General features: G+C 60.3%; 1 protein-coding gene across 4 annotated transcripts; it reads left to right on the forward strand.

The window, feature by feature from the left end:
- Positions 1–1,513: 1,513 nt before the first annotated feature.
- Positions 1,514–25,552, forward strand: PLEKHA2 (pleckstrin homology domain containing A2). Of its 4 annotated transcripts, XM_040538296.1 has the most exons (12): positions 6,342–6,489; positions 11,012–11,175; positions 12,791–12,847; positions 14,264–14,312; positions 15,070–15,167; positions 17,195–17,341; positions 20,032–20,178; positions 20,323–20,391; positions 20,556–20,626; positions 22,192–22,255; positions 22,871–22,948; positions 23,340–25,552. In XM_040538296.1, exons 2-12 carry the CDS (start codon positions 11,035–11,037, stop codon positions 23,670–23,672), a joined length of 1,254 nt encoding a protein of 417 aa, XP_040394230.1. In that variant the 5' UTR covers positions 6,342–6,489; positions 11,012–11,034; the 3' UTR covers positions 23,673–25,552. The 4 variants fall into 4 exon arrangements, with proteins under 4 accessions (XP_040394227.1, XP_040394230.1, XP_040394226.1 ...); XM_040538293.1 differs by lacking the exon at positions 6,342–6,489 and adding an exon at positions 1,514–1,643 and having other exon boundaries at positions 20,032–20,391; XM_040538292.1 differs by having other exon boundaries at positions 6,344–6,489; positions 20,032–20,391.
- The last annotated feature ends 1,463 nt before the right edge of the window (positions 25,553–27,015 follow it).

The following is a 27,015-nucleotide window of genomic DNA, read 5'->3' on the forward strand; positions in this document are numbered from 1 at the left end:
AACCCTTGAGGTAGGGATGAGCCACCAGTTTTTAGTCTTTGGGAACAGGCTCTTGGTCTGAGATAACAATGCACTTTTCTGGTGTAAGGGAAACGCTCCAGCAGTGCGTTAACACCCTCAGTGCAACCTTACAGCTGCCAGACAGCATCGTGGCCTGCAGGACAGACACGGGCAGGTCCCCAAACCACCCCCCTCCTGCCTTGGGTTGGCTCCCTTGCTGGGCTATGTGTGTTTTCACATACGGCTATAAGTTGTCGGTCGCTCCTTTCACAGCAATGTGCTCTGTGGTGGCTTAGAGAGATGTGACCATGAGGACATCCCTCGGCCACCGGACCACTGCTCGGCTCTCCAGCAGTCCCGTGTTCGGGAGGGAGACCCTTTTATTCCAGATCTGCAGCATAACATGCTGGGATGCACCTCTGCTTTCTCTCTTTCCCCTCTCAGCCCAGCAGGGATGGAATAAAGGCCCCCATGCCCCGGGAGCACCTAACCCTCTGTGATCTGTCTTCCCTTGCAGACAGCGTCATTAAGTCCTGCTCCTACAAGTCCTTCTGCGACCAGGCGCGGCGCGGTGGCTCCGGCGGGGCCACCCTGCAATGCTGCTTCAGCGACGACTGCAACGGGCCGCGGGGCTCGCGGAACGGCGGCGGGGCCACGCCGCTGCACCTGCCCAGCCTGCTGGCCGTGGCGCTGGCGGGGAAGCTGCTGCTGGGCTTGCCGTGACAGCGGCGGGGCCGCGGGCGGGTGGCCGAGCGCGGCCGCTCACCGCAGTAGCGTAGGCGCCGTGCACCAGGAGCGCGGTGCGTAGAGTCGCTGCTTGGAGTGCGGGAGAGGCCAGGCCGCCCGCCGGTCAAATAAACGCTGCAGTTGGAAATCACGTTCATGGCCACTGCTTTTCATTTACAGGAAACCCATAACCTAGCGAGATAATGGCCCTAACTGAACTGATTTGGCTTCCTGGGGCTCCTATTTGAATGTGAGCTCATCCAAGCACGTCTGCCGAGGGAAGGCTTTGTCAGCCTTGCCGAGCAGCGTGGTGCAGAGCTCTGGGCACAGCCCCGCTCCTGCACGCCGTGCGCCCCCTGCACCGCGGTGGGATGATTTGGGATTCCTGTGTCAGCTGTGGGGAGAAGTTTCTTTCTTCCTGGGGTTGCAGAGACTATGGGCCCGGACAGACTGTGGATATGTTTGGTGAGAAATATCATCCGAGTCTGTTCTGTGAAGCTCTTTGCACTGCCTGACTGGAGGGAACCATCCCTGGGTACCCCCAGCAGCACCTGTCCCCACCCCTGTCCCCGTCCCAAGCCTGGGATGCTGCACAGTGGGGTGAGCTTGTCCCAGAGGAGCAGCACTGCCTGTGTCTGCAGTCACAGAGAGATTAAACTTTCTGGTGACTAATTTGTGCTCTGGCTGTCACCACCACCTCTGGGAGATCTCGCTTTTCCTCTTTCCACCAGGCTTTCCCTTTGAACCCTCACGAGGAGGTGTGTCCTGCAGGTGCCTATTGTTACAACCTGCCAGATTGTGGTTATAAGGAGAGGTCCTCCTACAGCCAGGGCCCCCTTTGGGCTGCTCTGATGAAGACACAGCTTGGCTCAGCAGGTCTCGTAGTCTAAAGAGAAGAAAAGCAGTGCCTGGCTGAGGTAAGGAGGAGATGAGGTGCGTGAGGTGCAGCTGGGGGATGCTGGGGAGCTCCAGCCCCGAGCAGCTTCATGGGAAGCTCAGCGGGATCTTAGTCAGGACAAAGCTCCCGAGGCTCACTGGTGGGTTCTGTGGGATCCAGTGCCAGGCAGCAAACAAGCAAACCACTTTTCCTGTTATTTTCTTTGTCTGATGCTTATGAATGTGAAAGTGTCTGCACTGAGCCAAGCAAGCGCCAGTGCTCTGCTGTGGTGGCTGATAGCATCTGTGGGAAAGTCCACGGAGCCTCAGCCAGGTTTGGAGAAACCTCCTCTCCTCTGAGCTGCTCAGCCCTTGACAGCCAGCAGTGGTATGGGGCTGTCCCGTGCTTGGGGCTTCTTGGGGTTGTGAGCTCCCAGGTTAATCCTCCCGGCCCCGAAGTCTGCAGAGGGCAGCGTGGATGTGGGGCTGGTCCCGTGGCTGGTCTCTGCCCAGCTCGTGGCGCTGCTGGAAAGGAACCTCCGGAGTACTTGGTGCTGCTTCGCCTTGTAAAAGAGAGTGTTAGAAGTGAGGAATGAGAATGAGGAGGAAAGAAAAGGGAGGAGAGAGCGGGCTGTCTGGGAGTGCGGAGATCACAGTGAGAACGCGGCTGCAAGAAATGTGATGCAGGGCGAGACGGCAAACTGCTGACTGAAAGCGCTGCCACTGCTCCTCCAGCACAGCAGTCTGCTGGGAGTTTCCCTTAGTCATAATGTGAGAAAAAAGGGAACAGGTACTGAAACCAAAAAGGGCAAGTTCAAACAGAAGAGAAGAAATAATGTGGCGTGCTTGGATCCAACTGTGGAACTCACTGCTGCAGGATGTTACTGAACCGACCCGGTGAATTTTGCAGGATAAGAGGGCCAGAAATCCTGGAGAACAGGAATGTCGAGCCCTGTTCGGGTGATGCTCACAGGGCCACGCTCTTGCTGCGGGCCGGGAGGTGTCCCAGCAGCACCACGGGGCCCTGCTCCTCCCCACAGCCTCCAAAAGGACAAAGGATGCTTTCCCCTGGGGGGCTGAGGGGGGCATGTGCACCTCTGGTGGGGCAGAGCCCTGCTGGCCCTCGCTGCTACCGGGGGGGAGGAGGGGGGTCTCCTGTGAGGTCTGGGGGCTGCTCGCACTCCCAGAGAGAAGCTGCAGCAGCAAAATATATTGAAAGCATCGCAAGAGCGCTAAAGGCTCTTCCAGATAAAGGAAGAGCACCAGCGTGACAGGCTGCCATGTGACTGCCCAGAGAAACAGAGCTGCCGCAGATCCAGGCGCTGATGCGAGTCACAAGGTCTGCAGAAGATGCCCTGGTATAAAAATACTCCGTGGAACAGTTTAGTCTCTGCAGAGCAGGCAGGGATGGGGGGACGCAGCAGCTGGCAGGACAAGGCTGGGGGAGCTCCAGAGGGAAACGCCGCTCCCGTCCCACACAGCGATGACAAAGCGCAGCCCCTCCAGAAGTGCGGCTGCTGGGAGGGATGCCCTGAACCTGCAGGGCTGCCTGGCTGCCCGGGGACCTCCCCACCAGCCCAGCCAGCAGCAGACGGGAGGCAGCGGCCAGGAACTGGTCTTTCCGGAGAGGCAGCGAGCAGTGGGGAGGAGAGGACAGGCATGGGGCGGATGAGGGTTGTGGGTGAGGCTGTGCTGAAATCCCAGCGCTGAAGCTCAGATTGTGCCTCTACCACGCTGTGCTCGCATTTCAAAGTGTGCCTGTGCCCCTCTGTGCGTGTTGTAACACAGGCACAGTGTGGGTGTAAGTGGGTAAGCGGGCAGCGGGCTGGTGGGCATCCAGGGCTGAGAGCTGAGCTTGCCTGGGCTTGGCCCCGAACCTCGCCCGGCCCAAAGGCCAGCCCTGCTCTGAGGCAGGAGGGTTGCTCTTCCCCCCAGTTTTTTCTTTTTGAATCTAAGTATAACCCAGTTGTTGTGGCCTTCATTTCCATAACTAGTGGTTTTCATGCTTCAGGTTTTGGTTCCCTTCTTATAACACCCTCAGAAGCCCTGCAGTGAGCGCTCGGCACTTTCAAACTGCCTCTGTCGGTATTTGCAGCTGGGCAAGGCTGGGTGTGAGGGTCCGTGGCCATCTGTGCGGGCAGGTGGGCAGCACGAGGAAGAGCGTGCCGGCAGATCCTTCCCTCGGGAGGTCCACGAGGGGCAATGCCCAAATCCTGCTCTGTTGTGCACCCGGGCTGGAGCCCCCCTGCGCGTATCAGCTTGTGGTTACGCACGGCCCTGCCGGCAGCTCCCTGGGAGTGCTGGCAGCTGCAGATGTGCAGGGAGGTCATCAGTTCTTTCCTCCTGATGTAATAAGTGATGTGTTTGGGGCTGTGGCTCCCAGCAGGGTGTGTGGCCGGATTGTCCCCCGTGGGGCAAGAGCGGGGGAGGTGGATGAGCACGGGGAGGGCAGGCTGCTCCTCGGGCACGTGGCTGCGGTCAGCCTGCAACGGCGAAGAGAGCAGCCCTGGCTGCAGAGCTGCACAGAGCATTTAATTGTGCTGGATGCTGTGCTTTGGACGGAGACAGGAGGGGGAAGCAGCCGGTCAGAGCCCAGTATGAAGTTTCTTGGGAAAATCGCCTCCTGCCCGAAATGCTGGGAAAGCACCACTTGCACGGTGTCTGAGCGAGGCACGCTGCGCGCAGCACCGGCCCAGCACCGGCATCGGTTTCGCCCGCGTGGGGAGAAAGTGCTTCAGGGCCAGATGCAGCAACAGCATCGGCCAGAGAAAGCAGGGGCTTTCCGGGGCGCCTGCTGTGTGGTGGGATCCCACGCTGTCCTGACCACACAGCACGGGGTTCCTGCTCCCCAAATCCACCCTGGTGAGCTCCGGCAGCCTCTCTGCCAGGCCAGGCTTTTGCAGGACCCAGAACCCAAGCTGGGCAGCTTGTCTCTGTTCAAGGCCGTGCTCAAGCATATGCTTAAAGTCCAGCTGCCCCGGGCCCCTGCCTGCTGTGCTGCAGCGCTGCCACTGCGAGGGGTGAGAGGCGGCCCTGGGCTGTGACAGACTGTGGTTTCATCCGCTCGAGGCAGTGACACGGGCACAGCGCAGTCACACAGAAATGAACACACATGGTTTCAGTAACAGCGTTTGGGCAATCTTCTGTAACATGGAAGGGGAAAAAAAAAACTTTGTTCTAAAAATGACCCAGGCCATAGGAAATGCTCGGGGTTGAGGCAATGTGTTTACTTAACAACACTTCTCACAACAAGCTCTAAACTCTGCAATTGCTCTTGGAGAGGAAAAAAAAAAATCTTCTAATGCCTGACACTGAATCTTCAGACTTGAGTCTTGCCTTAAAATATGCAAAGGCAAGAATGTCCCAGATGCATCAGCAGTGAGGTGCGTGGAGCTGGAGACCAGGATTATTTGCACTGCCCAGAAGCAAGTCCTGCAGCTGACTGTATCCGGACAGGGGCTCTGCAGACCTGACCCTGGGCGTGGGAGCGCTGCTGAGTTTGTGCTAATTCAGCCCCAGCCTCTTGAGCAAGTGACAGGCTCACCAAGTGACTAACAAGTGACAGGCTGATGCAGCTGTGAGGTTTTCTGGGTGACCAGGCAGCACCTGCAGGCCCTGCGTGTGATCAGTTGCCCCCTGCTCAACATGAGGAGCAGCCTCCCTCCAGGCAGCGTGTGAGGCTTGCACAGCAGCGACCCCGAGACCTCATCCCAAAGCGGAGCAGTGACTCACGCTGTTTTCAATGCTCTGTTCTCTCAAAACACCAGTTATTAACTCCAGGCTTCGTTTTTGCAACTTTCCTGGGTGAGGGAGAACCGCAGGGTTGTGTTAGAGAGATGCTGTAACACATGGGTAACTTCGTAGATTTCACTGCTGGCTTGCCGGAGACCTCACCTGCTGCAAGGGCACCCGCAGCGTTTTTGGGAGCGGAGCTCTGTGGTTTGGACACCCGACTGCTGTGCTGCGCAGCACCGTGCACCCTCCACACCCACGAGGGCGATGCGCCGACCCCTCTGGGTGCTTGCTCCCTCCCCGCAGCCCTGCTGCTAGTGCCACGGTGGCTTTGTGTGGGCTGCGTGTGCGCACAAACAGAAATCTGGCCGCGTTTTCAGATGGCTGTGAAAGCGTGCAAGGAACTTCCATTTGCGGCCATGCTTGGACCTAAACAAAACCGGGGGGCAGTCGGGTCTGACGTGGAATCTGGGGAAGCTCCCCTTCGGAGATGCAGGCTGTGCTTGCGTGGGCTGTGACAACAGCCTTTTCCTTTAGGTGCCATGGGGGCAGGGAAGGGGTCGCGGTGCCCCCTTGGAAGCCCCGGGACTTTGCTGGGTTGAGGCCTGAGCTTAGGACGGGACCCCTGGGGTGTGCCTCCCCCTGAAAAGCTCTCACCCGAGGACCCGCTCGTTATTTTGAGCGCCTGAGCTGGCGGCGTGGGCGCTGCCCGTGGGGCTGGGGTCGCGGCTCTGGCCGGGGGGCGGGGAGGGGGGGGGTAACGGGACCGGGCTCTCGCTCCCGCAGCCGCCCCCACGGAGCCGCAGGGACGGGACGGGACGGGGGGGGTCGGCGGGGCGCTGGCTCGGGGGGGCTTGTGCCGGGAGGGGGCCGTCGGGGCAGGGGCCGAGCCCTCCGCAGCCGCTGCAGGTGCGGGCGGGGTCCCGGGGCGGCCCCCCCACGGCCCCCGGGGCGCCCGCCGCCCCGCACTCACATCCGGGGCCGGGTTTGCTAATGGGAGACGTAATTAACCCGGAAAAAAGCGACGGCGGAGCCGCGGGCACACCCCCTCCGCCGCCCGGCCCTCCTCCGCGGCTCGGCGTGCGCGCAGCCCGCAGCCCCCGGCCCGGTCCGGCCCGGCCATGCGCGGGGGGCGCAGCCCAGGGACGCCGCGGGGTGAGTGCGGGGCCCGGCGGGCGGGGGCGGCGCCACGCGTGGCCGTGGGGGGTCCGCGGGGCCGCCGCCGTCGTGCCCGGGGGCAGCGCCCCCCCCCCGCAGCCCCTCCGGTCCGGGCGGGGACGGGGACGGGGACGGGGCAGCGCGGGGTCCCCCAGCATCCCGGGGTCCCCCCAGCGTCGCGGGGTCCCCCCCAGCATCCCGCCGCTGCCGGCTGGGGCTGCCCGGCGGAGCCCCCCCTGCCCCCGAAGGGGCTTCCCGGGAGCGGGGTCGGGGCTGGCGGTGTCCGGGTGCCGGCGGGCGGGCGCCTTCCCCGGGGGTCGGCTCTGGCCCGGGGACATCCCCGCGGGTCCGGGCCGTCGGTGCGGGAGCGCTGCAGAAGCTCCCCCCGCTGGGGGCGGCCTCGCTGCCGGGGGGGTCGCGTCGCGGTCCCGCACCCCAAGGCTCCGGGGGCAGTGCGGGGACAGAGAGCAGGGGGCGGCGAGGGCTGCTCCTGCCGCGGCGGCTCGCGTTTTTTGGGGGCAGGGTCCCTGCGGGGAGATTTGGGGGTGCTGAACGCACCGGTCCCTGCTGTGGGGTTGTGCTGCAAGGAATGGGTAGCAAAAGTGCAAGAGAGGATTTAATCCGCAGTTATTTAAAGTGTGTTCCCCAGACTCTGTGTTTCTGTGTGGTGAAACGGAGAAGTGTACCCTCACTGCTCCCAGCCTGCTTTCAACAGGTTAATTATTTCATTAAGGCACATCTGGATCGAGCAGGAGTTAGTTTCTGGGCTGTTCCTACGCTGTCTCTGTCTTGTGTGCCTGCCACCAGACAGACGTCGATAGGGCAAGCTCTGGAAACTCCTCTGCAGGGCAGGTAGAAGGAAGTAGCGCTGTCACCGCCGCGGCTCGCAGCCCGGCTGACACGGGCGGTCGTCCCGCACCCCGCGTGGCACCAGGGCGGCTTGGACAGACGGATGGGGAGAGGAGGAGGAGGATGCCGTGACCGTCTGCAGGCACAGTGGGCCGTGTAGCAGAGCAAGGTGCCGAGGATTTGCCTCCAGCCAGCGCCTCCGTGGTGCTCTGGGTGGCAGGTCTGCAGGCTGCGTTGGCTTCCTGCTGCCAGGCTTCCGTGGGCAGCGCTCCCGTGGCTGTAGCTGCGCCCTGAGCACCAGGAGCGGGGTACAAAAGGGCACGGGCAGCCGCGGTGGGGCGGCGCTGGCGTCCTGGGGGTGCTTCCTGGAAAGTCTGGCACTGCAGCCGCACGTGAGGCCTTGGAGCCAACAGGAACCATATAACAGGGTTTGCATATCAGGATGGCTCCCTGCCCGTTCTGCGTCTTCCTGGGCAGCTGCCCTGCTTGGGGGCAAAGGCAGCAGCGTGCCTCCATCTCGGAATACAGGGGGAAGGGGTTTGGCACCTTGTTTTGCTGCAAATCTTCCTCTGTAGCTCGATTGCTCTTGTCATCCCATTAACCGAGCTTGAAAAGGGTTGGCTGTACGTTTTGGTGGGATACCATGGCTCTGGAAATGCTGGTAAGCCAGTCAGCTCTGAGGCTAGGGAGAAGCCTGGAAGCCCTCGCTGTGCTGCTCTGCACATCAGTTCTTGAACTGGATCCGGGAACAAGATCCTGCGGGCCTGGTTCAGTGCAATGCTTGGGAAGGTCTCTGGGCTGTTGCTGGACGGCAGGTTAGCCTGCATGAATGAGGCCCAGGCATCGCGGTAAATCGTAGCTTCGAGTGCCCAGGTTTCCATCACGGGTCTTGTCTGAAGCTCAAGCACCTCCTCCTGCTAGGTCTGCAGGGCTCGTTAGCACTTCTAAACAGTGATCATTTTCTGATTCTCTGCTCAGTCCCTCTTATTCTCCCCCTCAGATCTAGTCTTGTGTCCTTCCTATGGCAAAGGCAAGTTTGGGTCCTGCATACAAATATTTATAACTCTGAGTTTACAAAGCGCTGTGTAAATAGTAAACATTAGTGTAAACTGAGCTTGTTCTGGCCCTCGTGGAGTTCCCGAGCAGGAGGACCAAATACCCACATCCTGACAGAGCTGGAGCTGCTACTTTTGTCATTTTCCTATGGGAAAATTGAATTCCCAGCGGCCGCAAGGAGCCAGGCAGCCCGTGTGCCGTGAGGGGCTGGGAGCAGACGGGGAGCGGCACGGCCCCGGAGCAGGGATGGGGAAGATTCCTGCTCGCTGAGAGCAGCGCAGTCCGGAAGGCAGAGTTTGGAGCGATCGTTATCTCCTCTGCCCGATGATTTTTGCATATCCAAGTGCAATCTGAGGTCAGCTTGCACAGAAGAGTTGAGCTGCTTTGCGTGCTTTCAGTCGAGCCCCTGCTAATCCAGGATGGCGAGGGGGGAGATAAGGAGCCGCGGGAGGGATCCCAGGGGTCCGGCACCGCAGCCACGAGGAGCTGGGGACTCGCCCCTGAACTGCCTGCCAGGTGGTGCTGCACCCCACCTCACACCTTTCTCTTCCACTTCATAAGCAGAAATCTCTGGATTTTTGTAAGCAGCAGGAGGCGATTAAAGAAGCCTGGTCTGAACGTATTAGTACAGTTGAAGTCGGCTGGGAATCTGTTTTATGTGCACTCCCCCACCCCACAAAAATAAACCCACAAAAAAGCAGTGAAATGTGAAGTGCCCACATAACCTTTGCATCAGCCAAACGTGTTGTTTTGAAACAATCCTTTCTACTGAAGTAGTGCAGTTTCCCCCCGCTCACAGCCACGATACCCATCTCTGGAGCGCTGACATGACTCTGAGGTCCTGACGACAGGTTGCCTTGTGTGCTGCCACCTCTACCTCTGCAGCTGCACCGCAGCTCTTGCACAACACTTGCCACTCCGGGCCCCACTCCACTGCAGCTATTCAGCCCAAAAATAGTATTTCCTCCTTTTCTGCATGACATCTTTTATTTGTGCAACCTCCTCTTCTGGCACCTGCACGAGTCACCTCCTTTTCTACCGGACAAACCGCACCAAGCTCACCATGCATCCTCTCGGTAACCGCTGCCTCCGTCCCCCGTAACCGGGGCTGGGGGCTCTGCCCGAGCTGCAGCTCGTGCCTGGCCAGCCCGTGGGTCTCCGTGCTGGTCCTGCTCCCGCTGCAGGGCTGGAAGCGACAGTGACCTGGTCCGACGGGCAGCAGAGTGGCACGAGGTGCCGCAGGGCTCCTCTCCCCGTGGCTCTGTGGCTGCTGTGCGCAGTGGGCGGGTGCTGTTGCCGAGTGTGAGCGGTGGCAATGCGCACCCGCTGCCGCTGAGTCAAAGTGGCCGCTGCTCCCGTGGGGTGACCAAGAGCGATGCTCAGTCTCGCCCACGTCTAGCTCCCACGGGGATGCGAGCAGAGCCCGTTCGCACGCACCCTGGCCCTGTGATGCCCGCTCGGCGGGCGTCGCGCTGCGGCTGCCCGGGCGTTGGGCTGCAGCCCAGCTCTGCCGCCGAGCCGAGGGGCAACGCTGCAGAGGGTTTGTGCCCCGAGCAGCCCTGGTGACACGGCTGTGCCCCGTGGACATTGGTCATTGTTTTCCCTGCTGACTCTGCATCCTGGCTGCACACATTTTCTGCTGGAGTTGCAGATTGTTTTCCATTTCCTGGGAGTGTGCTCGGACTCTCTCTAGCGCGCAGCCTGCCGCGGGGTTATTTTTTGCTGGCAGTTCCCGGGGGCCTTGCGTTGCCCGGGGACCTTTGCGGCTGCTCTGCCCCATCTGGTGGGGCCGTGCTGGGGCACAGGGCTGTCCCTCGGCGTGGTCCGTCCCTGCCCTGCGGACCCTGCTGGCACTGGCTGCAGAGCCTGGGGAGAGCCACGCCGTGCCGAGCACGCCCGGAGCTGTGCAGCCAGGCCGGCGAGCTTTTGTTCAGCAGCGTGCGGTGATCGAGTCCATCTGTGGTTCCTGCAGGCACCCTGGTGTCCAAACTCCTGCAGTTCCTCCGCTGAGCTATTTCAGTCCTTGCTCACTGCTCTGTTTTGCCCGGCTCTTGCCTGCACCCAGGGCCGTCACGCTGGCACCCCCTCCTTGCCACAGAAGCGTGCTGGATGACTTCTGTGTTTGTCTGGCAGCTTCCCCACGGCGCGACTGCATGGCAGGACAGTTTCATTTTGCTTTTTCTGTGTTGGGCCGTGAGCTTTGGAGGCCCGGGAGAGGCAGCAGAAGTTTGGCTGGGAGCTGGGGACAGCTTGAGAAATGGGACCTGCAGGAAGCTCCAGTGGCCGTGGGATGTGCCGCAGGGGGACGGGATGAGGAGTGAAGTCCCTGGCTGCTCTTTGGAGCCTTGTGCAGGCTTCTGCGCCCTTCCAGCACCCCTCGCTGGGGTGGTGGGACACATCTCTGCAAGGCCTCATTCCTCAGTGAGGGAGGCAGCTGGCACACCCGTTTGGATCAGTCCCGGCAGATTCTCTCTTCCCTCTCCCTTTTGGCATCTTTGTGCTGCGCGCTGGGACGCGAGCTGGGGGCTGAGCCACCACCCAGGAGGAGCTAATGGAGGTGGGGAGCGGGGCGCGAGCAGAGCACCCACCTCTCCCCTGCCCTGTCCCTCTCCAGGGTGATGCCAGAAGGAGCCCGGCATGCCGTACCTGGACCGACAGAACCGTATCTGCGGGTTCCTGGACATCGAGGAAAATGAGACCTGCGGCAAGTTTCTGCGGAGGTATTTCATCCTGGACACCCAGGCCAACTGCCTGCTGTGGTACATGGACAACCCGCAGGTAGGGCTCCGCGGCCGCGCTCTCGCTGAGGTCGCTCCCTGCAGCTGCCCGGCGCGGGGGTCCCCTCGCTGCGCCGCTCTGCCAGCCACGAGCCTGTTCTCCCAAGGTGACTCCGGGTGTGCCCGTCCCCGTGCTGCTCGCGCGGGTTTGTCTCGGCACCGAGAGGTCGCTCTGCGGCAGAGGGTTTGGTGCCGCCTGCTCTGGGTGCCCTGGGGAATCTGCCCTCCCGCCACGGATTCTGCGTGGCGTATTAAGTGATGTAGAAAGGAGGCCTTCTCCGCACAAAAAAGCGGAATATAAAAATATAAAAAAAAGAGCAGGCTGGCGAGGGCACGCCTGGTGTCAGGGACAGCCGTGTGTCACGTTTGTGCCTGTTCCACCGCAGATTAATGAGAGGGAAATGCTTTTTGCCTGACAGCAGCACGAAGCGCAGGGGTAGGGCTTTTCCCCCCATCTATTGCTTGGGCTCATTTTGTTTTCCAAGTCTGGGGTTGAATTTTCCACTCCTGCCGCCTCATCCAAAGCCTGGTGAAGTCTGCAGGGAAGCTTTGGGTTTCTCCCTGCTCGGGGTGAAGCTGCTGGCTTGTGGAGCAGCAGCGGTGCTGAGCCTGGCCCCATCTGGAAGCAATCTGTCATTTCCAAGTAGCCCGGGCTGGTTCCTGCGCTGGGCTTTCTGAGGAAGCAGCAGCGCAGTGGGATTACATCTGTTACCAGCCTGGGTCACCAGCAGTCCTGAACTCTGCATCTCTTCGGACATCGCATCCAAAGAAAATAAACGCGGAGTTCCTATTTGCACGTGCTTGGCTGCGCAAGCAGCCCCAAGGCCGCAGCAGCGTCTCCTTCCTCTGCCCGGCCCCGCTAGCGATGGGCTGGAGGCTGCCATGGGCTGCACTGGGCAGGAGCCGGCGTCCTGGCATGGTGTCGGGTCTGGCACCCCTGCGGCCCAACTTCTGTGGTCTCCAGGCCCCCCCAGCAGCACTTTACGCCAGCAGAAGCAGTTTACACCTGGCAGGAGCCTTCAGAAGTGCTGTGCCAGCGTGAGGTGCCGCACGTCCCCTGCAGTTCGTGTCTTGGTGTAAAGGCAGCGAAAACAGGAAGGATAAAAGGTCCTAGAAAATACTCGTCGTCTTGGAGCGGTGTCACGTGGCAAATGTTCTCAGCGCTTGGGGCAGCTGAGTCCCTGCCTGGTGCGATGCCTGCTGTCTCTGGGGGCTGCCCTGGTGCTTGCTGTCAAGCTCAAATGGCTAAGAGCCAAAGCTGAGCTCTAGGACGAGCCTCCTGGTGCTGCCGGTGGTCTGGGCAGGCACCTGCCCCCCCGATGGGCATCTCCCCGCGGCTTCTTCAGCGGGGAAGGAGAAGTGCCCGGCCACAGGGCCAGCAGCCGCCTGGCGGGCGGTAGCGCAGCCTCGTGCTCGGGGCCAGAGCTCGGCAAGGTGCTGCTGGGAGGGACGGGGGCACGGGAAAGGTGGGCGCTCGGAGAGGGGCAGCGACCGAGCCGGGAGCATGGCCGGCGCTTTCGCCACTTGGCCCTGAAGATGCTGAACGTTGGGCGCTTGGCTCGCCTCTTGCCTTCTCCCTCTCGTTTCACTCCCGTTGCTCGTTTTGTGTTTTGCAGAACCTGGCCATCGGTGCGGGTGCTGTTGGATCTCTGCAGCTGACCTACATCTCCAAGGTAAGGGCAGCGGGGCGGGGACGCCCTGCGCTGTTCCCTTACCCCGCAGTGCTCCCGGGAGAGGCGCGATCCTGCCCCGTCCCCATCCCCCCCTGTGCGCATCGGGGGCGTGGGAGGAAGAGGAACCGCTCTGCGGTGAGGAAGGGGCCGGGGGCCGGGGCCGGATGGGAGCACGGCATCAGTGGAGCTGGCAGGGGCTGGGGCTGGGGCACTGAGCCCTGCTGCAGCCTGCGCCGGCCGGTGCCTCAGAGATGGGGACGGAGATGGCCCCACGGTCCCTCTTGCTGTCAGGCAAAAACGGTGCAAAACCCAACAACTGCCACGCAACCTGGTAGCACAGAGCTGCGGGCACGGCTGCGTGCAGCTGCGTCCCTCCCCGTGCCACCCACTGCACCCTGCTCCTGCTGGGTGGGGGCTCGCAGCCCCTGCGCCAGGTCCCGCTCGTCATCGGAGCCGGGGAGAGAATCGAACAGATCTCCGTGTTCCTGCTGAATCATGATTTATAAATTAAGCTCAGATGAAGCAATGCTGGGAGGCTGAGCCTTCCCCATTTCAGAAAGAGCCGCACTTATAAATTATATACGTTTTAGTCTGTTTGAAAATTGCTGTAGGACAGCATTTGGTCACAAACTGCAGGACTGGGTTATGCCCGTGGCTCTAACTACCAGCTCTAAATATGCCAGAAAAATGGAGGTTTGCTTGAGAAAACATATTTAAAGCATTATAGACTGGCGCGGAAGGAGGAAGCCTGTCAGAATAAATACTCCATGAATGCTGTGCTTGGAGCCCCGGGGAATATTATTCTTATATAAACGATTCCTACTCTTTAGGGAGAAACCACTGCAATTTTCCTTCAATTTTCTTAATTGCTGACAAGAGCGACAATGTTAGTCCGGCAGGAACGCGTACTTCCAAGGCCCTTGAAAGCTTTCTGCTCTTCGCAGTGCAGCTGGTGCCTCGGGGGGACGGCAGCGGATGAAAGCCCGGTCTGGTGCTGACCTTCCCTCGGGGCTGCCCGCCCGTGGGCTGCGCGGTGCCAGGGACGGGCGGCTTCCCGCGCTCACCCAGCAGTGCTGCAGCTCGAGAACTCGCCCTGGGGACACACCGAGCCCCGGGCCGAGTGCTGCGGGGGGCTCTGGGCTGGGACGATGGAGCACGGTGCCCAAGGGGCAGCACAGCAGTGCCGCTGCAAAGCGCGCCTGCCTGGGCGGTGGGGAGCAGGGGCTGCTGTCCGAGCAAAGCGGGCGCTGGGGTCGGCGTCTCGAGGCTGTGCTGTCAGCCAGGGGCACGGCCGGTGCCCGGGGAACGCCAGCTTCCCCTTGGTCTCGTGCACATGCATGGAAACTTCCACCTCTCTGGCATGTTGTTAGCGTTTATGGTTATCCTTCATTTTTCCTTTCGTTTGCTCTGTCGCAGGTCAGCGTCGCCACCCCGAAACAGAAACCGAAAACTCCGTTCTGCTTTGGTAAGCGAGGGGACAGCAGTGGGGCCCGGGTGTAGCGCGGGAGAAGCGGCAGCACGGGCGCACGCTTGTCCCAGAGGAGCAGCATTGCCTTGGCAGTGCCTTACCGCGGGGGCTGTGACCCCGCACAGCGACCGGAGCACGCAGCGCGTTCCCACCTGGGTGCGCTCCCCGAGGGGCTCTGCCTTCTCCGTGCTGCGGAGCCCACCGGGATGGGGCTGGGGAGTGCCGGGGCAGCTCTGGTAGCACAGCGGGGCCCACGGCTGCTTCCGCCAGAGCTTGTGCAACCCGAAACATCCCCGGCGCTGCAGTGCAGAGGTCCCCCGAGAGCTTCCCCTGGCCCACATCCAGCAGGCAGCGTTGCTGCGGGGCCAGAGGGGCCCGTCCCCAAGGAGTTTCCCAGACCCCGCCTGGGTCTGCGTGCACGATTTGTAGGAGAGCTAAAAGTGCTGAGGGAGGGAGTGCCTCAGATGATCGAGTCCTCGTTTGGGCCATGCCACAGCCTTGGCCTAAGGTCCCTGCATGGCTTCAGTGGCACTGGCGCTCAGCCGTGGTGTAGGGGTGCTGCCAAACAGCTGCCGCGTCCCCGCTGCCCTGGGGTTACAAGGGGTAACCGTGCAAGAGGCTACAAGAGCGGTGTCTGCAGAGCGCTCTGGGATCAGGAGCTGAGAGCTGCTGCCTTGCAGATTTACTCATTTGTTCTAATAACGCTAAGCACTGAGCGGGGTTCCCTAACCCTTCTGTTTCCCTTCTCTGACAGTTATCAATGCGTTATCTCAGCGCTACTTCCTGCAAGCCAGTGATCAGAAAGACCTGCAGGACTGGGTGGAGGCTCTCAACCGGGCCAGCAAGATCACGGTAGGTCGTGCTGTGCCCTAGGTCGTGCTGTGCCTGTCTCTGCTGGAGACGTCCCCATCCCCGTGAGCTCTGTGGCTCTTCTCCCGCTGTCCCTCCCGCTGGCGGGGGCTGCACGTAACCGATTCCCTGCTGCGGCTGTCAAAGGGCTTCTTTCTTGTGCCACAGTAATTTCCTTAATCCTTCTCCTCCCCGGAACACTGGGTCTTGTGATGAGGCGCAGCAAATGCGCTGCGTGGTGGGGCACCGCGGGGCTTGCTCTGAAAGAGTCGGGGTACCGCAGCCTTCTGCGTGCCCGGCATCAGCGCGGCCACTGGTTAATGCTGGTAGGACACTACCAGGTCATGCGGCGATGGCTTGTAAATTAAATACATGGAAAAGTCATGATGGATAGTTTAGGATTGGGGCTCATCAAATAACCTTGTTCCTTGTACTTTTTGTTTAAAATCGCTGGAGTGCTGTGCTGTAGTCCCTGTGTGAAACTCATCTGCAAGACCAGGCCTGGCTGGTATTTTCTTTTTCATCTGCGAATGCGTTAAATGTGACAACCTCTGCACCCGAAGCCAGCAAACTGACTGCACAAGCTCTGGCTTGTGCCGCCTGCCCCCTTTAGGGGCTCAGGTGCTGGTGTCCACAAACCAAACCTCCACAGACGGGTGGGAGGCAGGGCACTGAGCCGCTGGGCTGGCAGCGGGGCGGCCGGGGCTGCAGCTCCTGCCTCGAGCTGATGCACTGCGCCCGTGCCCGCCCTCCTGCGAGCAGCGGCTCGGGGTGGGAGACCATGGCCGCCCCACTCCTGCCCACATTTATCCTTGTGCCCAGGTTTCCTCAGGCTGCTCTGTGCTGCAACGGCTTCCGAGGTTTGGTGTCAGTCCCCAGGGGCACAGGGGGCTGTGGGGAGAGTGTTTGGGGTTTAGACCCTCAGCAGCCTCTCATCGTTCTCCCCGCACGCTGAGCAGGGCTGGGGGCTCCCCCAGCATGGGGGCACCCCGGCCTTGTGGGCATCTGCACCCAGTGCAGGCTGATACCTGTGGGACGGGAGGACGGGGCAGCGGTTTGGGTGCTGCTCCTGGTGCCGAGACCCAGGTTCAGCCTCCGCTTCTCACAGGGACTTTGCTCTGGCCGCGTCGCCCGGTTCCTGCTGCTGCTCGGGCGGCTCCGGGCGCGAGGCTCGTGGTGGCTGCGGGGACGAGGACGGGGGCAGTGGGTGCTGCTCTGCTCTGCGCAGGGAGCTCGAGCTGGCGGCAGCGCGGCCCCGTGCCGGGCGTAGGGGCACCTTCCCCTGTGCATTGGGCCAGTGGGGAGCTGCAGCTGCTGCCCATACGCAATGTCCCTGTGCCCACATGGCGAAACCGCTTCCTGCAGCTCCCCGGCATCGCTGCGCGGGGCTGAGGCAGGGGCCGGCACCGGGGAGGGGCTGAGCTGCTGCTGCTGCATGCGGAGAGCAGGAGGGTGGCCCGGACCCCACAGTTAATGCCGTTAGAGAAGCGGGAGTGCTGGCTGGGGGGGAAGCCTGGCCGCCCGCTGTTCTTCCCAGAGCTGGGTGCCGGGGGGAGCAGCACAGAGAGGGAAACCGGGCGGGAGCTGGGAGCTGTGTCCCTGCCCGTGGTCCTGTGTCGTGCAGACGCAGCCTGCCCGGCGTGTCGGTGTAAAATAGCACCCGGCCATCTGTGGGGCCCTGCGGACGTGCTGCAGCTCAGCCTCGTTAGGCGGCTGAAAGCTCCTCGTTAAGTCTGGCTCCGAGTGGGGCCAATTAAAGGAGCAAGTGTCCCACAGATGCGCTGGGCTGCAGAGGCAGGTCACGGACTCCTGCGAGGTGATGCTGAGTTATTCACTGCCTCTTGTCTCACTGCCTCCCATGAACCGCCCGGGTGGGGCCACGCCCTCCTTAATTGGGGTGTCCCTCCTTAATTGGGGTGTCGCCTCCCTTTATTTTTCTTAAAGGGCCATTGCTGGGTTCAGGTGGGGAGGACGATGCGGTGGTTCCTGGAGCAGCTCCGTGGCCTTCAGCCTCTTCCTTTGTCCTGCAGGTGCCGAAGGGCGGTGGTGTCCTGCCTGCTGCAGAGATCACGAAGCCCCCGGCGGTGCCGCAGGCGCAGGATAGGAAGCCTCAGGTTGCCTACAAAACCGAGATCATCGGGGGCGTGGTGGTGCACACCCCCATCTCCATCAACCAGGTGAGCGTCCCGGCCGCGCTGCTCTCCGACAGAAGTGCCAAGTCCTGCTGGTGGCGGCCCTGGGGAGCCACGAGAGCAGCAGAAAGCACACGGGTGTACGAGGCTGGTCCTTGTGAGCCTGTGGGCTGCAGCTCGGGTCGGGTTTTGGAGCTCTGCTGCAGGGACGAGAAGGCTGAAACCAGGAATTAATACGGAGATGTCTCAGAGCAGAGGACTGCGAACCTTGCAGCAGGGCTGCAGGCTGGCAGCTGGTGCCCGCTCCCACGCCGTGTCCCTGCTCTGCCACTTGGCTGCAGGCTCCGGGCTGGTTTGGATGTGACACCGGCGTGGCACTTTGTGTCTGCTCCCAGCGCTTTTAGAGCGGCTGGTAACGGGATAAGCAGAAAGGGGGCAGCTTCCTTCGTGACGGGCGAGGGCACCTCTGCCACAGCCGTGCTTTGTGCCCTGTGAGTATCAAGCAGCACACGGAATGGAGAAATACTGTTTAATACCCAGCGGTAATGGGCTCTGTTGTTCCCTAACCCGTGTGCTGGAGCAGCAGAGCTTGTGGACATGGCCCTCGGAGGCTTGGTGATGTCCCCACGGATGGAGGCTGTGCTGGCCTGCTCCAGCTGGGAAGATTTGGGGTGAAGGGGCAGCAATGCACGATGTGGGGTCCAGGGGGAGGCAGTTTCTGGTTATGGGCTGCCGGGAGGCTGGTTTGCATTTTTCATTTCTGGAAGCCAGCTCAGTGCCTGCCAAACCTTCCCACTCGGTGTATAAATAGCTGCACTTAGCACCTTGAGCACCTCTGCTTTGTCTCGCTCTGAATTATGAAGAGATGGGGGGGTGAGGAGGAGGGAGAACCTGCTGCCCTTGCTCTCTGGGCACCCCACAGCACCACCTGGCTCCGGATCCTGCATCGAGGTGCCTGGGGCAGGGGGACCACGTGCTGCCGCCCCCATGGGAGCAGCCAAGGGGCCGGTGGGGATTTCTCCCCAGGGAGGCAGGTGGAGGGACAGGCTCGTATCCAGAGGAGGTGGCTGGCACCACATCCCACGGTCCTTTAGTCCCCTGCCCTCCACTTGTGCAGGGGGAGCACGGCCACCGGTGGCCCCCGCCTCCAGGTGCTCAGCAGCCGGCTCTGGCTCCCGATGGCGGCAGCACTAAAAATAGAGCAGGAATTAAATCATCGCAGCACTTCTCGCTGGCGGGCGCTTCGCACGCTTCCCCATCTGCGGGGGCTGCTGGGGAGTGGGGCTGCACAGGGCCGGGGCTCGTGGCCACCCCTCCCTGGTGCCCCTGAGCAGTGAGCTTGCCTTGCCCTCCTCCCCCTGCCACAGCTGCCCAGAAGCGGCGAGCTCCATCCTCAGCCCTTGCCTGACTTTTCTTTGACAGAGGAGCTTTTTTTGGAGGTGATGCGTCAGCTGCTGGGCTATTTTCTGCGCTCTTGCTGCTTGCCCTGGGGTGAAATGGCTATTCTTCCTGCTGCAGCTTCCTGGGCACGCTCGTGGTTTCCTGGTCCTGCCCTGGGATGGATGGTGCTGTCCCCAGGCAGCTCGGTGACTGCAGGGGGGACCCCTGCTCCTGCTGCACCCCGAGACCTGCAGCAGCATCGCCCCAGCTCCTGGGTCAGTGCCCACGTCTGCCCGGGGAGGTGGTTTGGGCACGGAGAGCTGCCCTGCTCGGCGGGGCCGGTGCCGACCCAGGGGAAGGTCTGGGGTGCCTGGCTGCAGCTTGGGGCCGGCCGAGCTGCTGCTCGTCTCTGTCCTGGAAGAACCAAACACCGCCCCGAAGGTGCTGGAAGGAGCAGCGCGAGCGCGGGGCAGGTCGCTGGTTAACCGCACCGGTACTTGCTCAGGCGCGGGTGCCATATAAGGCTGGCTGCTATGGCAATTCGCAAACCTCAGCCTCAGAGCAGAAGGAAGGGGTTGGAGGGGCAGGAGGGAAGGAGATGAGCACAGAGGTTTCATCTCGAGCCATCCTCCACGCTGCTGCGGGGGGGGGAGGGCCGGCGCCGCGGGGAGCACGGCGATGCTGGCTGGGGGCAGCGGGGCCGGGGGCAGCGGGGTTTTTCTACCTGAACTCCAAACATTGCGGTTTCCTTCGGGGAAATGCTGGCTTGGCTGTGAGAATGTGGAGTGGAGACTTTATGGCTCTCCTGAGCAGTTTATTCCTGTGATATATTGCTTTCTCTAGCTGGAAAGTGTCCCTGCCTTCTAACTTGGGTTTGTCTGGCTCCAGTTTCCAGCCGGTGGTTTTTGTTCTGCCTCCTCTGCCAGACGAAAGAGCTCTCGTACCTTGCCTTTCCCCAGGACCTCTCTCTGTTGCAGCTGAGTCACTTCGCAGTGTTTGATAAGCCGAGCAGATGAAGTTCAGCTCCCCTGCTGCAAGGGATTTCCTTAGCCCTCGAATCCCCTCTATGTTTTTTTTTGTAGCCTTTCCAATTTCTTAACACTGTTTTTAACACGTGGGCACCATAATGGTGAGTTGTACTCCAGCAGCAGTCTGGAAAGCCGAATGCAATGAGAGAAAATCCTCTCTCCTCTCATTCATTACCGTGCTCGTGTCCAGGCACTGCAATTAGCCCTTTGCATGCAGTGCTGTGCTCAGGGCATGCTCTGGGTCGCCCTCCCCTCCAGCTTTCCATCGGGGAGTTCCCCTCCCTGCTTTCTCCGTGCCCCCCCAGGTAACCACGCTCTCCTTTGCAGAATGGAGGGGACGGGGCAGAGGGCAGCGACCTGGCCGCCCACCCGCTGCTGCGGCGCTCGCAGAGCTACATCCCCGTCTCGGCCACCAAGCCGCCCGCCGGGCCCCCTGCCATCAAGAGCGGCTACTGCGTGAAGCAGGGGAACGTGGTGAGTGCTGGGTGCCTGCGGGGTGGCTGGCGTTGGGCTGCTGCTTCCCCTGGCTCAGGGGTGCTCCGGATGCCACCAGCATGTCCCTGGCACGGGGAGAGCGCAGGGCCCCAGCACCGAGGGGTTTCCTCATCTGTTTTCCAGAGGAAGAGCTGGAAGCGCCGGTACTTTGTCCTCGACGAATTTTCCATCAGTTACTACAAGTGTGAGCAGGTGAGCGGCCCCCACCCCTGCCTGCGTCCGGCTGCTCCCGGAGCAGAGCCCTGGGGCTGCTCCGTCCTGCGCTGGTGCGGGAGGGGGGTGCTCGCAGGCACACCCCGGCACCAGCAGCCCCGCGGGGTGCCCCAGCCCACCGCGGTCTCCTCTCGTCTCCGCAGGACAAGGAGCCCTTGCGTTCGATTCTTCTGAAGGACGTGTGCAAGACCCACGAATGCCTGGTCAAGTCTGGGTAATGCTTCCTCCTGTGCCCCTCCTCTCCTGGCTGCTCCTGCCGTAACCCCACATTGTGCTGGGGGCCGGTGCAGCCCCCCTGGCCCCAGTGTGCCGAATGTGGGATGCTCATCCCAGGGAGACAAACGCCTGCCTCGCTGCTGTTCCTGCTCCCGAGGCTGCCCTGCTCTCCCACCCACTCTCGCTGCCCTCCACCCCTCGCAGGGCAGGGGCTTGGTGCATTTCCCAGCATCGCTCTTGCTGTGCTCAGCCCTGGTCCGACGGCGCGCTCCCCTTGCAGCGCCTGCGCTGCTGCTTCGTGGAGGCTGGGGGGTGTCGGGAGGCCAGCGAGGGGGCTGAGCAGCCACGGGGGGCTGCGGCAGGGACGGGGCAGCGTGCCCTGAGAGATGTTAACGGGGAGCTGGGGGGGCCCGGCCAGGCGAGCACGGGAAGGAAACCCAACGCCCTCTCTCGGGGAGCCCCGGGGCAGTTTGCTGCCGCTCGGTGGATGCGCGGCTGCGGCTCGTGAGTGCTCGCTGCTGTTTCACAACCCTGTAACGCCTCCTGCTTCTCCCCCCCAGCGCTGTGCAGCCCTCCAGAGGGTCCTGGGGGTGGGCACCACAAGAAGTATACAGGCCTCAGCAAAATGCTGAAGCATTCCGGATGTGTTGCTCTTCCTTGGTTTTTGCTCAGAGTCGCATCCAGAGTCCCCTTCTCCCATCCCTTCCCCTCCAAATCCTGAATTCCCCCATTCTCCCCTGGAAACCCTCTCACGGCTGGAGTGGGGGCAACAGGGGACCCCTTCTCGGGGCAGCGGGTCCTTTGGCTCCCCCATCCTGCGGTTCACTCCTGCATTATTCCCAAGTGTCTCGTGCTTGCTTTCTCCAGACATTCTTCAAACATCCCGGTTTTGGTTTGCTCTTAAGAAACTTTTCCTTCAGCTTCCCCAAGCAGGTTGGGGAAATGTGGATGCAGGATATTGTCATTCTGTTCGCCTCCTTGTGCTGATAGTCATCTCTGTGGCAGAGGCGTGCTCACACAGCTCTTATCTCTCTAGATTAAGGAGTATGAGGCCCTGCACAGTAAATAGCATCATATGACAGAAGAACAAAGGTGTTCATAAAGCAGCTGAAAGCTGGGTACAGGCGTATTCCTTAAACTATCACAGGTGGCTACACAATGACTTGGGAACAATTTTATTGCAGATAACGCTGATAAAATCAAAGTAACTTGAAGATTTGCAATGAAAATGAACTATGAAAACAAACTTTAGCTCAAGTAAAAATATAATTCATTAATATAGCTTTGTATCAGTTATTCTTAAGAGTCCAAGTTTAAAATGAGACTAGGGATTCCGGGTCTGGGGCGGGTGCAGAGGCTGAACTGCAGGCTGCAGGAGCTGAAATGTTTGTGGATAGAGGTGGTGGTCCCTGGGGAGCTGGGCTCTTGTTACCAAAATCCTGATGAGATTGCTTGCCCTGAGTATGTTTTTCCCCAGCACTCTCTAGATGTGAGGGTAAATCTGTCATTTTGCTATCCACGGTGACTTCTGGGTAGTGACTGTCTCTTTCTTGCCGTTCCTAGTGACCTCCTGATGCGGGACAACCTCTTTGAAATCATAACGAGCTCCAGGACCTTCTACATCCAGGTAAGGCAGCCGAAGTGAGATGGTTCCTGAGCCGAGGATGGGTGGAGGCGGTCAGCAAGCCAGGGCATTGTCAGGCCTCTAGTTTACTTTTCTAGGCAGTAAATTCCACTGCTGACAGCCAACGCAAGCCACCCTCCTCTAACCAGGATGCTCCCCAGCAGCCTCAGCCAGCAAACATCAGCGGATGAGCTCGTACACGACTGTGCCTGGCTTCATGGCACGGGCAGCGGGGAGGACTGCCGGGTGGTTTCACTTCTCCACTGGGGCTTATTTATAACAGCAGCTACTTGTGCGAGCAGGAAAAAGCAGAGACAAAAGCACGCGGTGATCCGATGAGCATCCCGAGCGTGCGGGGCTGTGTCTGCACGCCCTGGGTGCTGCAGATGTGGCCAGCCACCCCCCCCGCCGCCTCCTTCCTTGAACGCTTTGTCCATTCCTCACACAAAATGCTGCGATGTGCACGGCCGCCCGCCTGCAAGTGAGGACAGGGTGGTGCGGTCGCTTCTGAGCAAGCAAGAACTAGCAGCAGCTGCGCTGGGGGCCGTGGTACCCCATGCATCGGTCAGGGGCTGGGAGGCACGGGGGGGGCTGACGCCTGGCTGCTGTGGTTTGCAGGCGGACAGCCCCGAGGACATGCACAGCTGGATCCGCGCCATCGCAGGGGCAGTTCAGGCCCTGAAAACCCGCCCGAGGGTAGGTCATATCCTTTCTGCTTCGTATTTCGTGTCAAATAATGATCACGTCAACTCACAAGATGCTTACTTCGGGCCTGTGTAAACGCTCGGTTAGCCCGTTTCCGGGTGAGGTGCCTACTGTCCCTGCGTTTGCTTGCCAGTCCCTTGAAAAGGATTGAAAAGTGAGAATCGGCTTCCAGGCTGGCCCTGGCTGAGCCCTGCTCTGCTCTCGGAGCTTTCTGATGGCAAGGGGCCATTGAATTCAGACTGTCAGTTTGCTTAGCTTTTCTTTCCTTTCTGCAGAGCATGCAGAGGGCCTAATTCTGGTCCCCAGAGCTCTGCAAATTGCTCACAGCAGCTGCTCGCGCACACAGAAACAACCGGCACTCACTCTGCATCTGTCCCTGCAGGAAATCTCCTTCATGAGGTCCTGCTCCATGACCAAGCCAGCCCCTTCCCAGCAGAGGCAGCCGGCGGAGGAGAGGAAAGCGCTTTGCAAAGCCCCCTCGACCTCCTCCTGGCAGCCGTGGACGCCGGTGCCCCAGGCGGAGGGGAAGCAGCCGGCGCTGGCGGAGGTGCCCGTGCAGATGAGGGACGCGCTGTTTGTGCCGGCATTCACCGAGCGCGATGTCGGTGCTGTGCCGGGCCAGCGCCTGCGGCACAGGTCGGAGCCGCAGCACCTCAAGGAGAAGTCCTTCGCCTTCGACCTGGACGATGAAAGCATCCGGACCTCCGACGTCTGACGGCGCCGAGCCACGACGCGGCTGCAGGGCGCGGGGACTTTGGGACGCGTGGCCGCTGCCGCGCTGGTGGGGCTGGACGAGCTGGTCTCCTCGGTACTTCTGCCCAGCCCTTGGGACCTAGCCTGCCCCGTCGCCTCGGCTGGGACGAGATTTGGCTCCTTTTCTCCACCGCCACTCCTTCACGCGGCGCTGGGCTGGGCCAGACACACTCCCTGGTGCCTGTGCTCCGCTGGGAGAAGTGGGGCTCCCGTCCTGCTCGCCCCTTGGCTGTGTCTCGGTGAGCCCGGGGGCCGTGGTCTGGCAGCGGCTGGCTGAGGTAGTTTGGGGTTTTGGCAAGCCGCCTCCACCCCGGGCGCTGCGTGCCTCCCGCACGGGGTGGGAAGCGCCAGCTCCCCACTGCCCAGTGGGGGGGTGTCCTCTGCAGCAAATGCATCATTTCTCCCCAGAAACAGCCCTGGAAGAAACAGCAGGAAAACTCAGAAGCAGGAAAGGGGGGGAGTGAGGTGGCCTTTCTCGTTTCTGGATAAATGTTTTTCTCCCCTTTTGTGCTGCTCAGTCTTCCCCCGGCACAGCCAGGGAGCCGCACCACGGTGCAGCTGCGCGCGGAGCAGGAGAAGCGCTGCAACTTTCAGCGCTGATGACATTTTTTCCAGGAGACCAGCTCTTTACCCTGCTCGACTAATGGTGTATTGGCAAATCTGTTTGCTTTTAATTCCTTCTTTTTATATCTGTCGCCACTGCTAAGCTCCAGCAGACTCCCTGCTCAAAGCCCTCTGCAAGGTTTTAGTGATTTTTAAATGGGAGCTGCTTCTGGGCAGGCTGCCAGTGCCGCAGCGACTGGGGGGCAGGAGTATCCTCAGGTATGTCTTCAGTTCTGCACTGCATGCATTTAGGCACCAAAGAGACGTGCCTGAGTGGTGAAGTGCTTTTAAGAAAAAGCAACAAAAGCCGAGTGTTTAATGAAACTCGGAAGACTCGTCCAACTGGCCTGTTACCCGCCTTGAAATGAAAATGAGCAGAACCTTTTTAAGCAATGTGAGCCGGCCATTTCCATAACCAAATAGGCTCACATAGGAGGTGTGACAAATAGCACATAGAAAATTGAAGTGAGATTGTCCGATATCTTCACCCCAACTACGCCTGTGTAATGCCTTGGACAGCGAGAAGCAGCACGCCGTTCCTGGCTGCTCACTGAGGGCAATAGCTTGCGTGGCTGTGACTTTGTGAAAGCTGCATCCAGCCCATTGAAGCCTAGGTGCTGCTTCAGCCTCATTCCGAGGGTCCCTGTCCAGGCCTGAATCACACCCAGAACGAGGATTGTGCCATCTCTTCCTCCGGATATCTCTGAGCCGAGTGCACACACCCCCCCCCCCCCCCCCCCCCAGTGCTCGCTGGAACCGAGCTGCCCCCGACACAGGCACGCTCACTGCTGTCTGATAAACCAGGGTGTTGCAGCTGAGAAACCAGGGTGGCAAGTGTGGGAACTGCATGGCAAGCCTAGCAGTGCATGGAGGGCTCTGGAGTTAGCAAGGCTTCCCTTCACTATGTACTAGTTATTTTTTTGTCATTACGTGTTCTATGCTTTGCAAAATCTGCTTAATGTGCTCCCCAGAAGCAAAAACGCTGATTTGTCCCTGCCCCTTCCAGGTCTCCAGCTGCTTAACAGCTGTGCTTTAACCCAGCTCAGACTCGGCCTGGGATCGAGTGGGGTTTTATCACCGCCAAGCTCCGAGATGTTGGTTAGCCCCGCTGATCTGAGCGGGATCAGAATCGCCTCCTCCTGCATCCATCTCGTTCAGCTGAGCTCTGCTGGCAGTCCCCAGCAGAAGCAGCTGCTGGGCTGGACAGGGTGGGAAGGCTGGGTGCAGGCCCACGGCCCTGCCTCGCCGCACATCTCCGTGGGGTTCGGGGATCTGCCGAGCGCTGGTGTTGGAGACGAGGCCCAGAGGGGAATTTTGTAGCTTGGCCGTGCCCTGCGGGTTTTCTCTCCTGTCCCTTCGCACCAGCCTGCACCAACCGTGCTCTGTACGGAAAGCGCGGTCGCTTTGGGGAGGCTTTGTGCTCAGGCCTGCACCTTTGTACCCGCGGCAGGACGGAGACGCGTGGCTCCGAGGAAGGGGAGGCAGTGGCAGTGCCTGGGGCAGGCGCAGTCTGAATGTAGAGGCGTTTTTGTTTTTCACGGAATCAGTTGACCAACACGTGACTTGATAGCAGTATGTTGTCAGATGGCATTATTTTGCTTTCCCGTGGTCTGTTCTAGTCCACGAGGAGCAGCTAAAGGTACACTTTATACAGCCTGTGTGAGGCGGCGAATGGAGCCTCCCGAATCCGGTGGGCGAGAGTGGCTCAAAGGGGTTTTGTGTGGAAATCCTGGAGAAAATTGAAACTATGAAAATGAGTGGGAATCGATGCAAATGTTACTGGGAGAATGTTAATATTTGTTATTTAATTGTAGAAACCTAGGTTATGCTCTTCCTTTCCCTTTTTGCTTTATTTGCACTAGTGTTTGAATTTTTTTCTCTAGGCTGACTTGCTGTTTGGCTAGTTAGATGTTCTCTTTCAAAAAATGTTTTAATAATTTGGTAAGACTATCAATCATAAAGTTACAGCACTTAGTGATATCAGCACTCTGACCTCATTTCTGGAAAACATTAAATGCACAGGGACGATGGTTACTTTGTGCAAGGCTTCAAAAACACAGAGTACCAAGTATTTTTGTTGCTTGATAATTGCAAAGTTTCCTCGGGCCTGGGATGGTAAAGCAGAAGCTTGTTGCGCAATTACAGTTAATTATCCAGGAGGAGAAGCTACCAGTGGCTCTAGTGCGGTTGCAACATTCTCGTTTCTCTCATTCCCACCCTCCCTCCGTCTTCAGGACAGCGTGACGGCCTCGGCGGTGGCACGTGAATGTGGGACTAAAGCCAGCGTGCTCAGAGCCAGCCCGATCCGTGATGGTGATCCCCTTCCGTAGGTGGGGTACCGGCGGGGAATTTCTCTCCTATCCCAAGGACAGACAGAAACACAGCCAGACCTCGATCGGTGCCCCGCGTCCTGTAGGTTTGCCTCTTGGCACTCTGGTGATGGGGTGAATGCATTGGCCTGGCAGCTGCCCCGTGTCCAGCGTGGGCCCCTTGGGAAATGAAGTTTGTGCCAAGTTTTCCCTGCTTTAGTAGCGAGTGCGGGTTTAAGGTGTCTTGTACAGAAAGAGTGAAGTGAGGAATGGGTTTGCTTTTTCTGTATGAAAACTCCCAAATGGTTTCAGCCATCGGTCAGTGCTGGCTACATGCTCCAAGTGCTCTTAGGGACCGGGATCCCTCGCTGGGCGCTGCTCCACAGCCCGTGG

The sequence above is a fragment of the Cygnus olor genome, chromosome 27 (assembly GCF_009769625.2).
Source record: "Cygnus olor isolate bCygOlo1 chromosome 27, bCygOlo1.pri.v2, whole genome shotgun sequence".
NCBI classification, from domain to species: Eukaryota; Metazoa; Chordata; class Aves; order Anseriformes; family Anatidae; genus Cygnus; species Cygnus olor.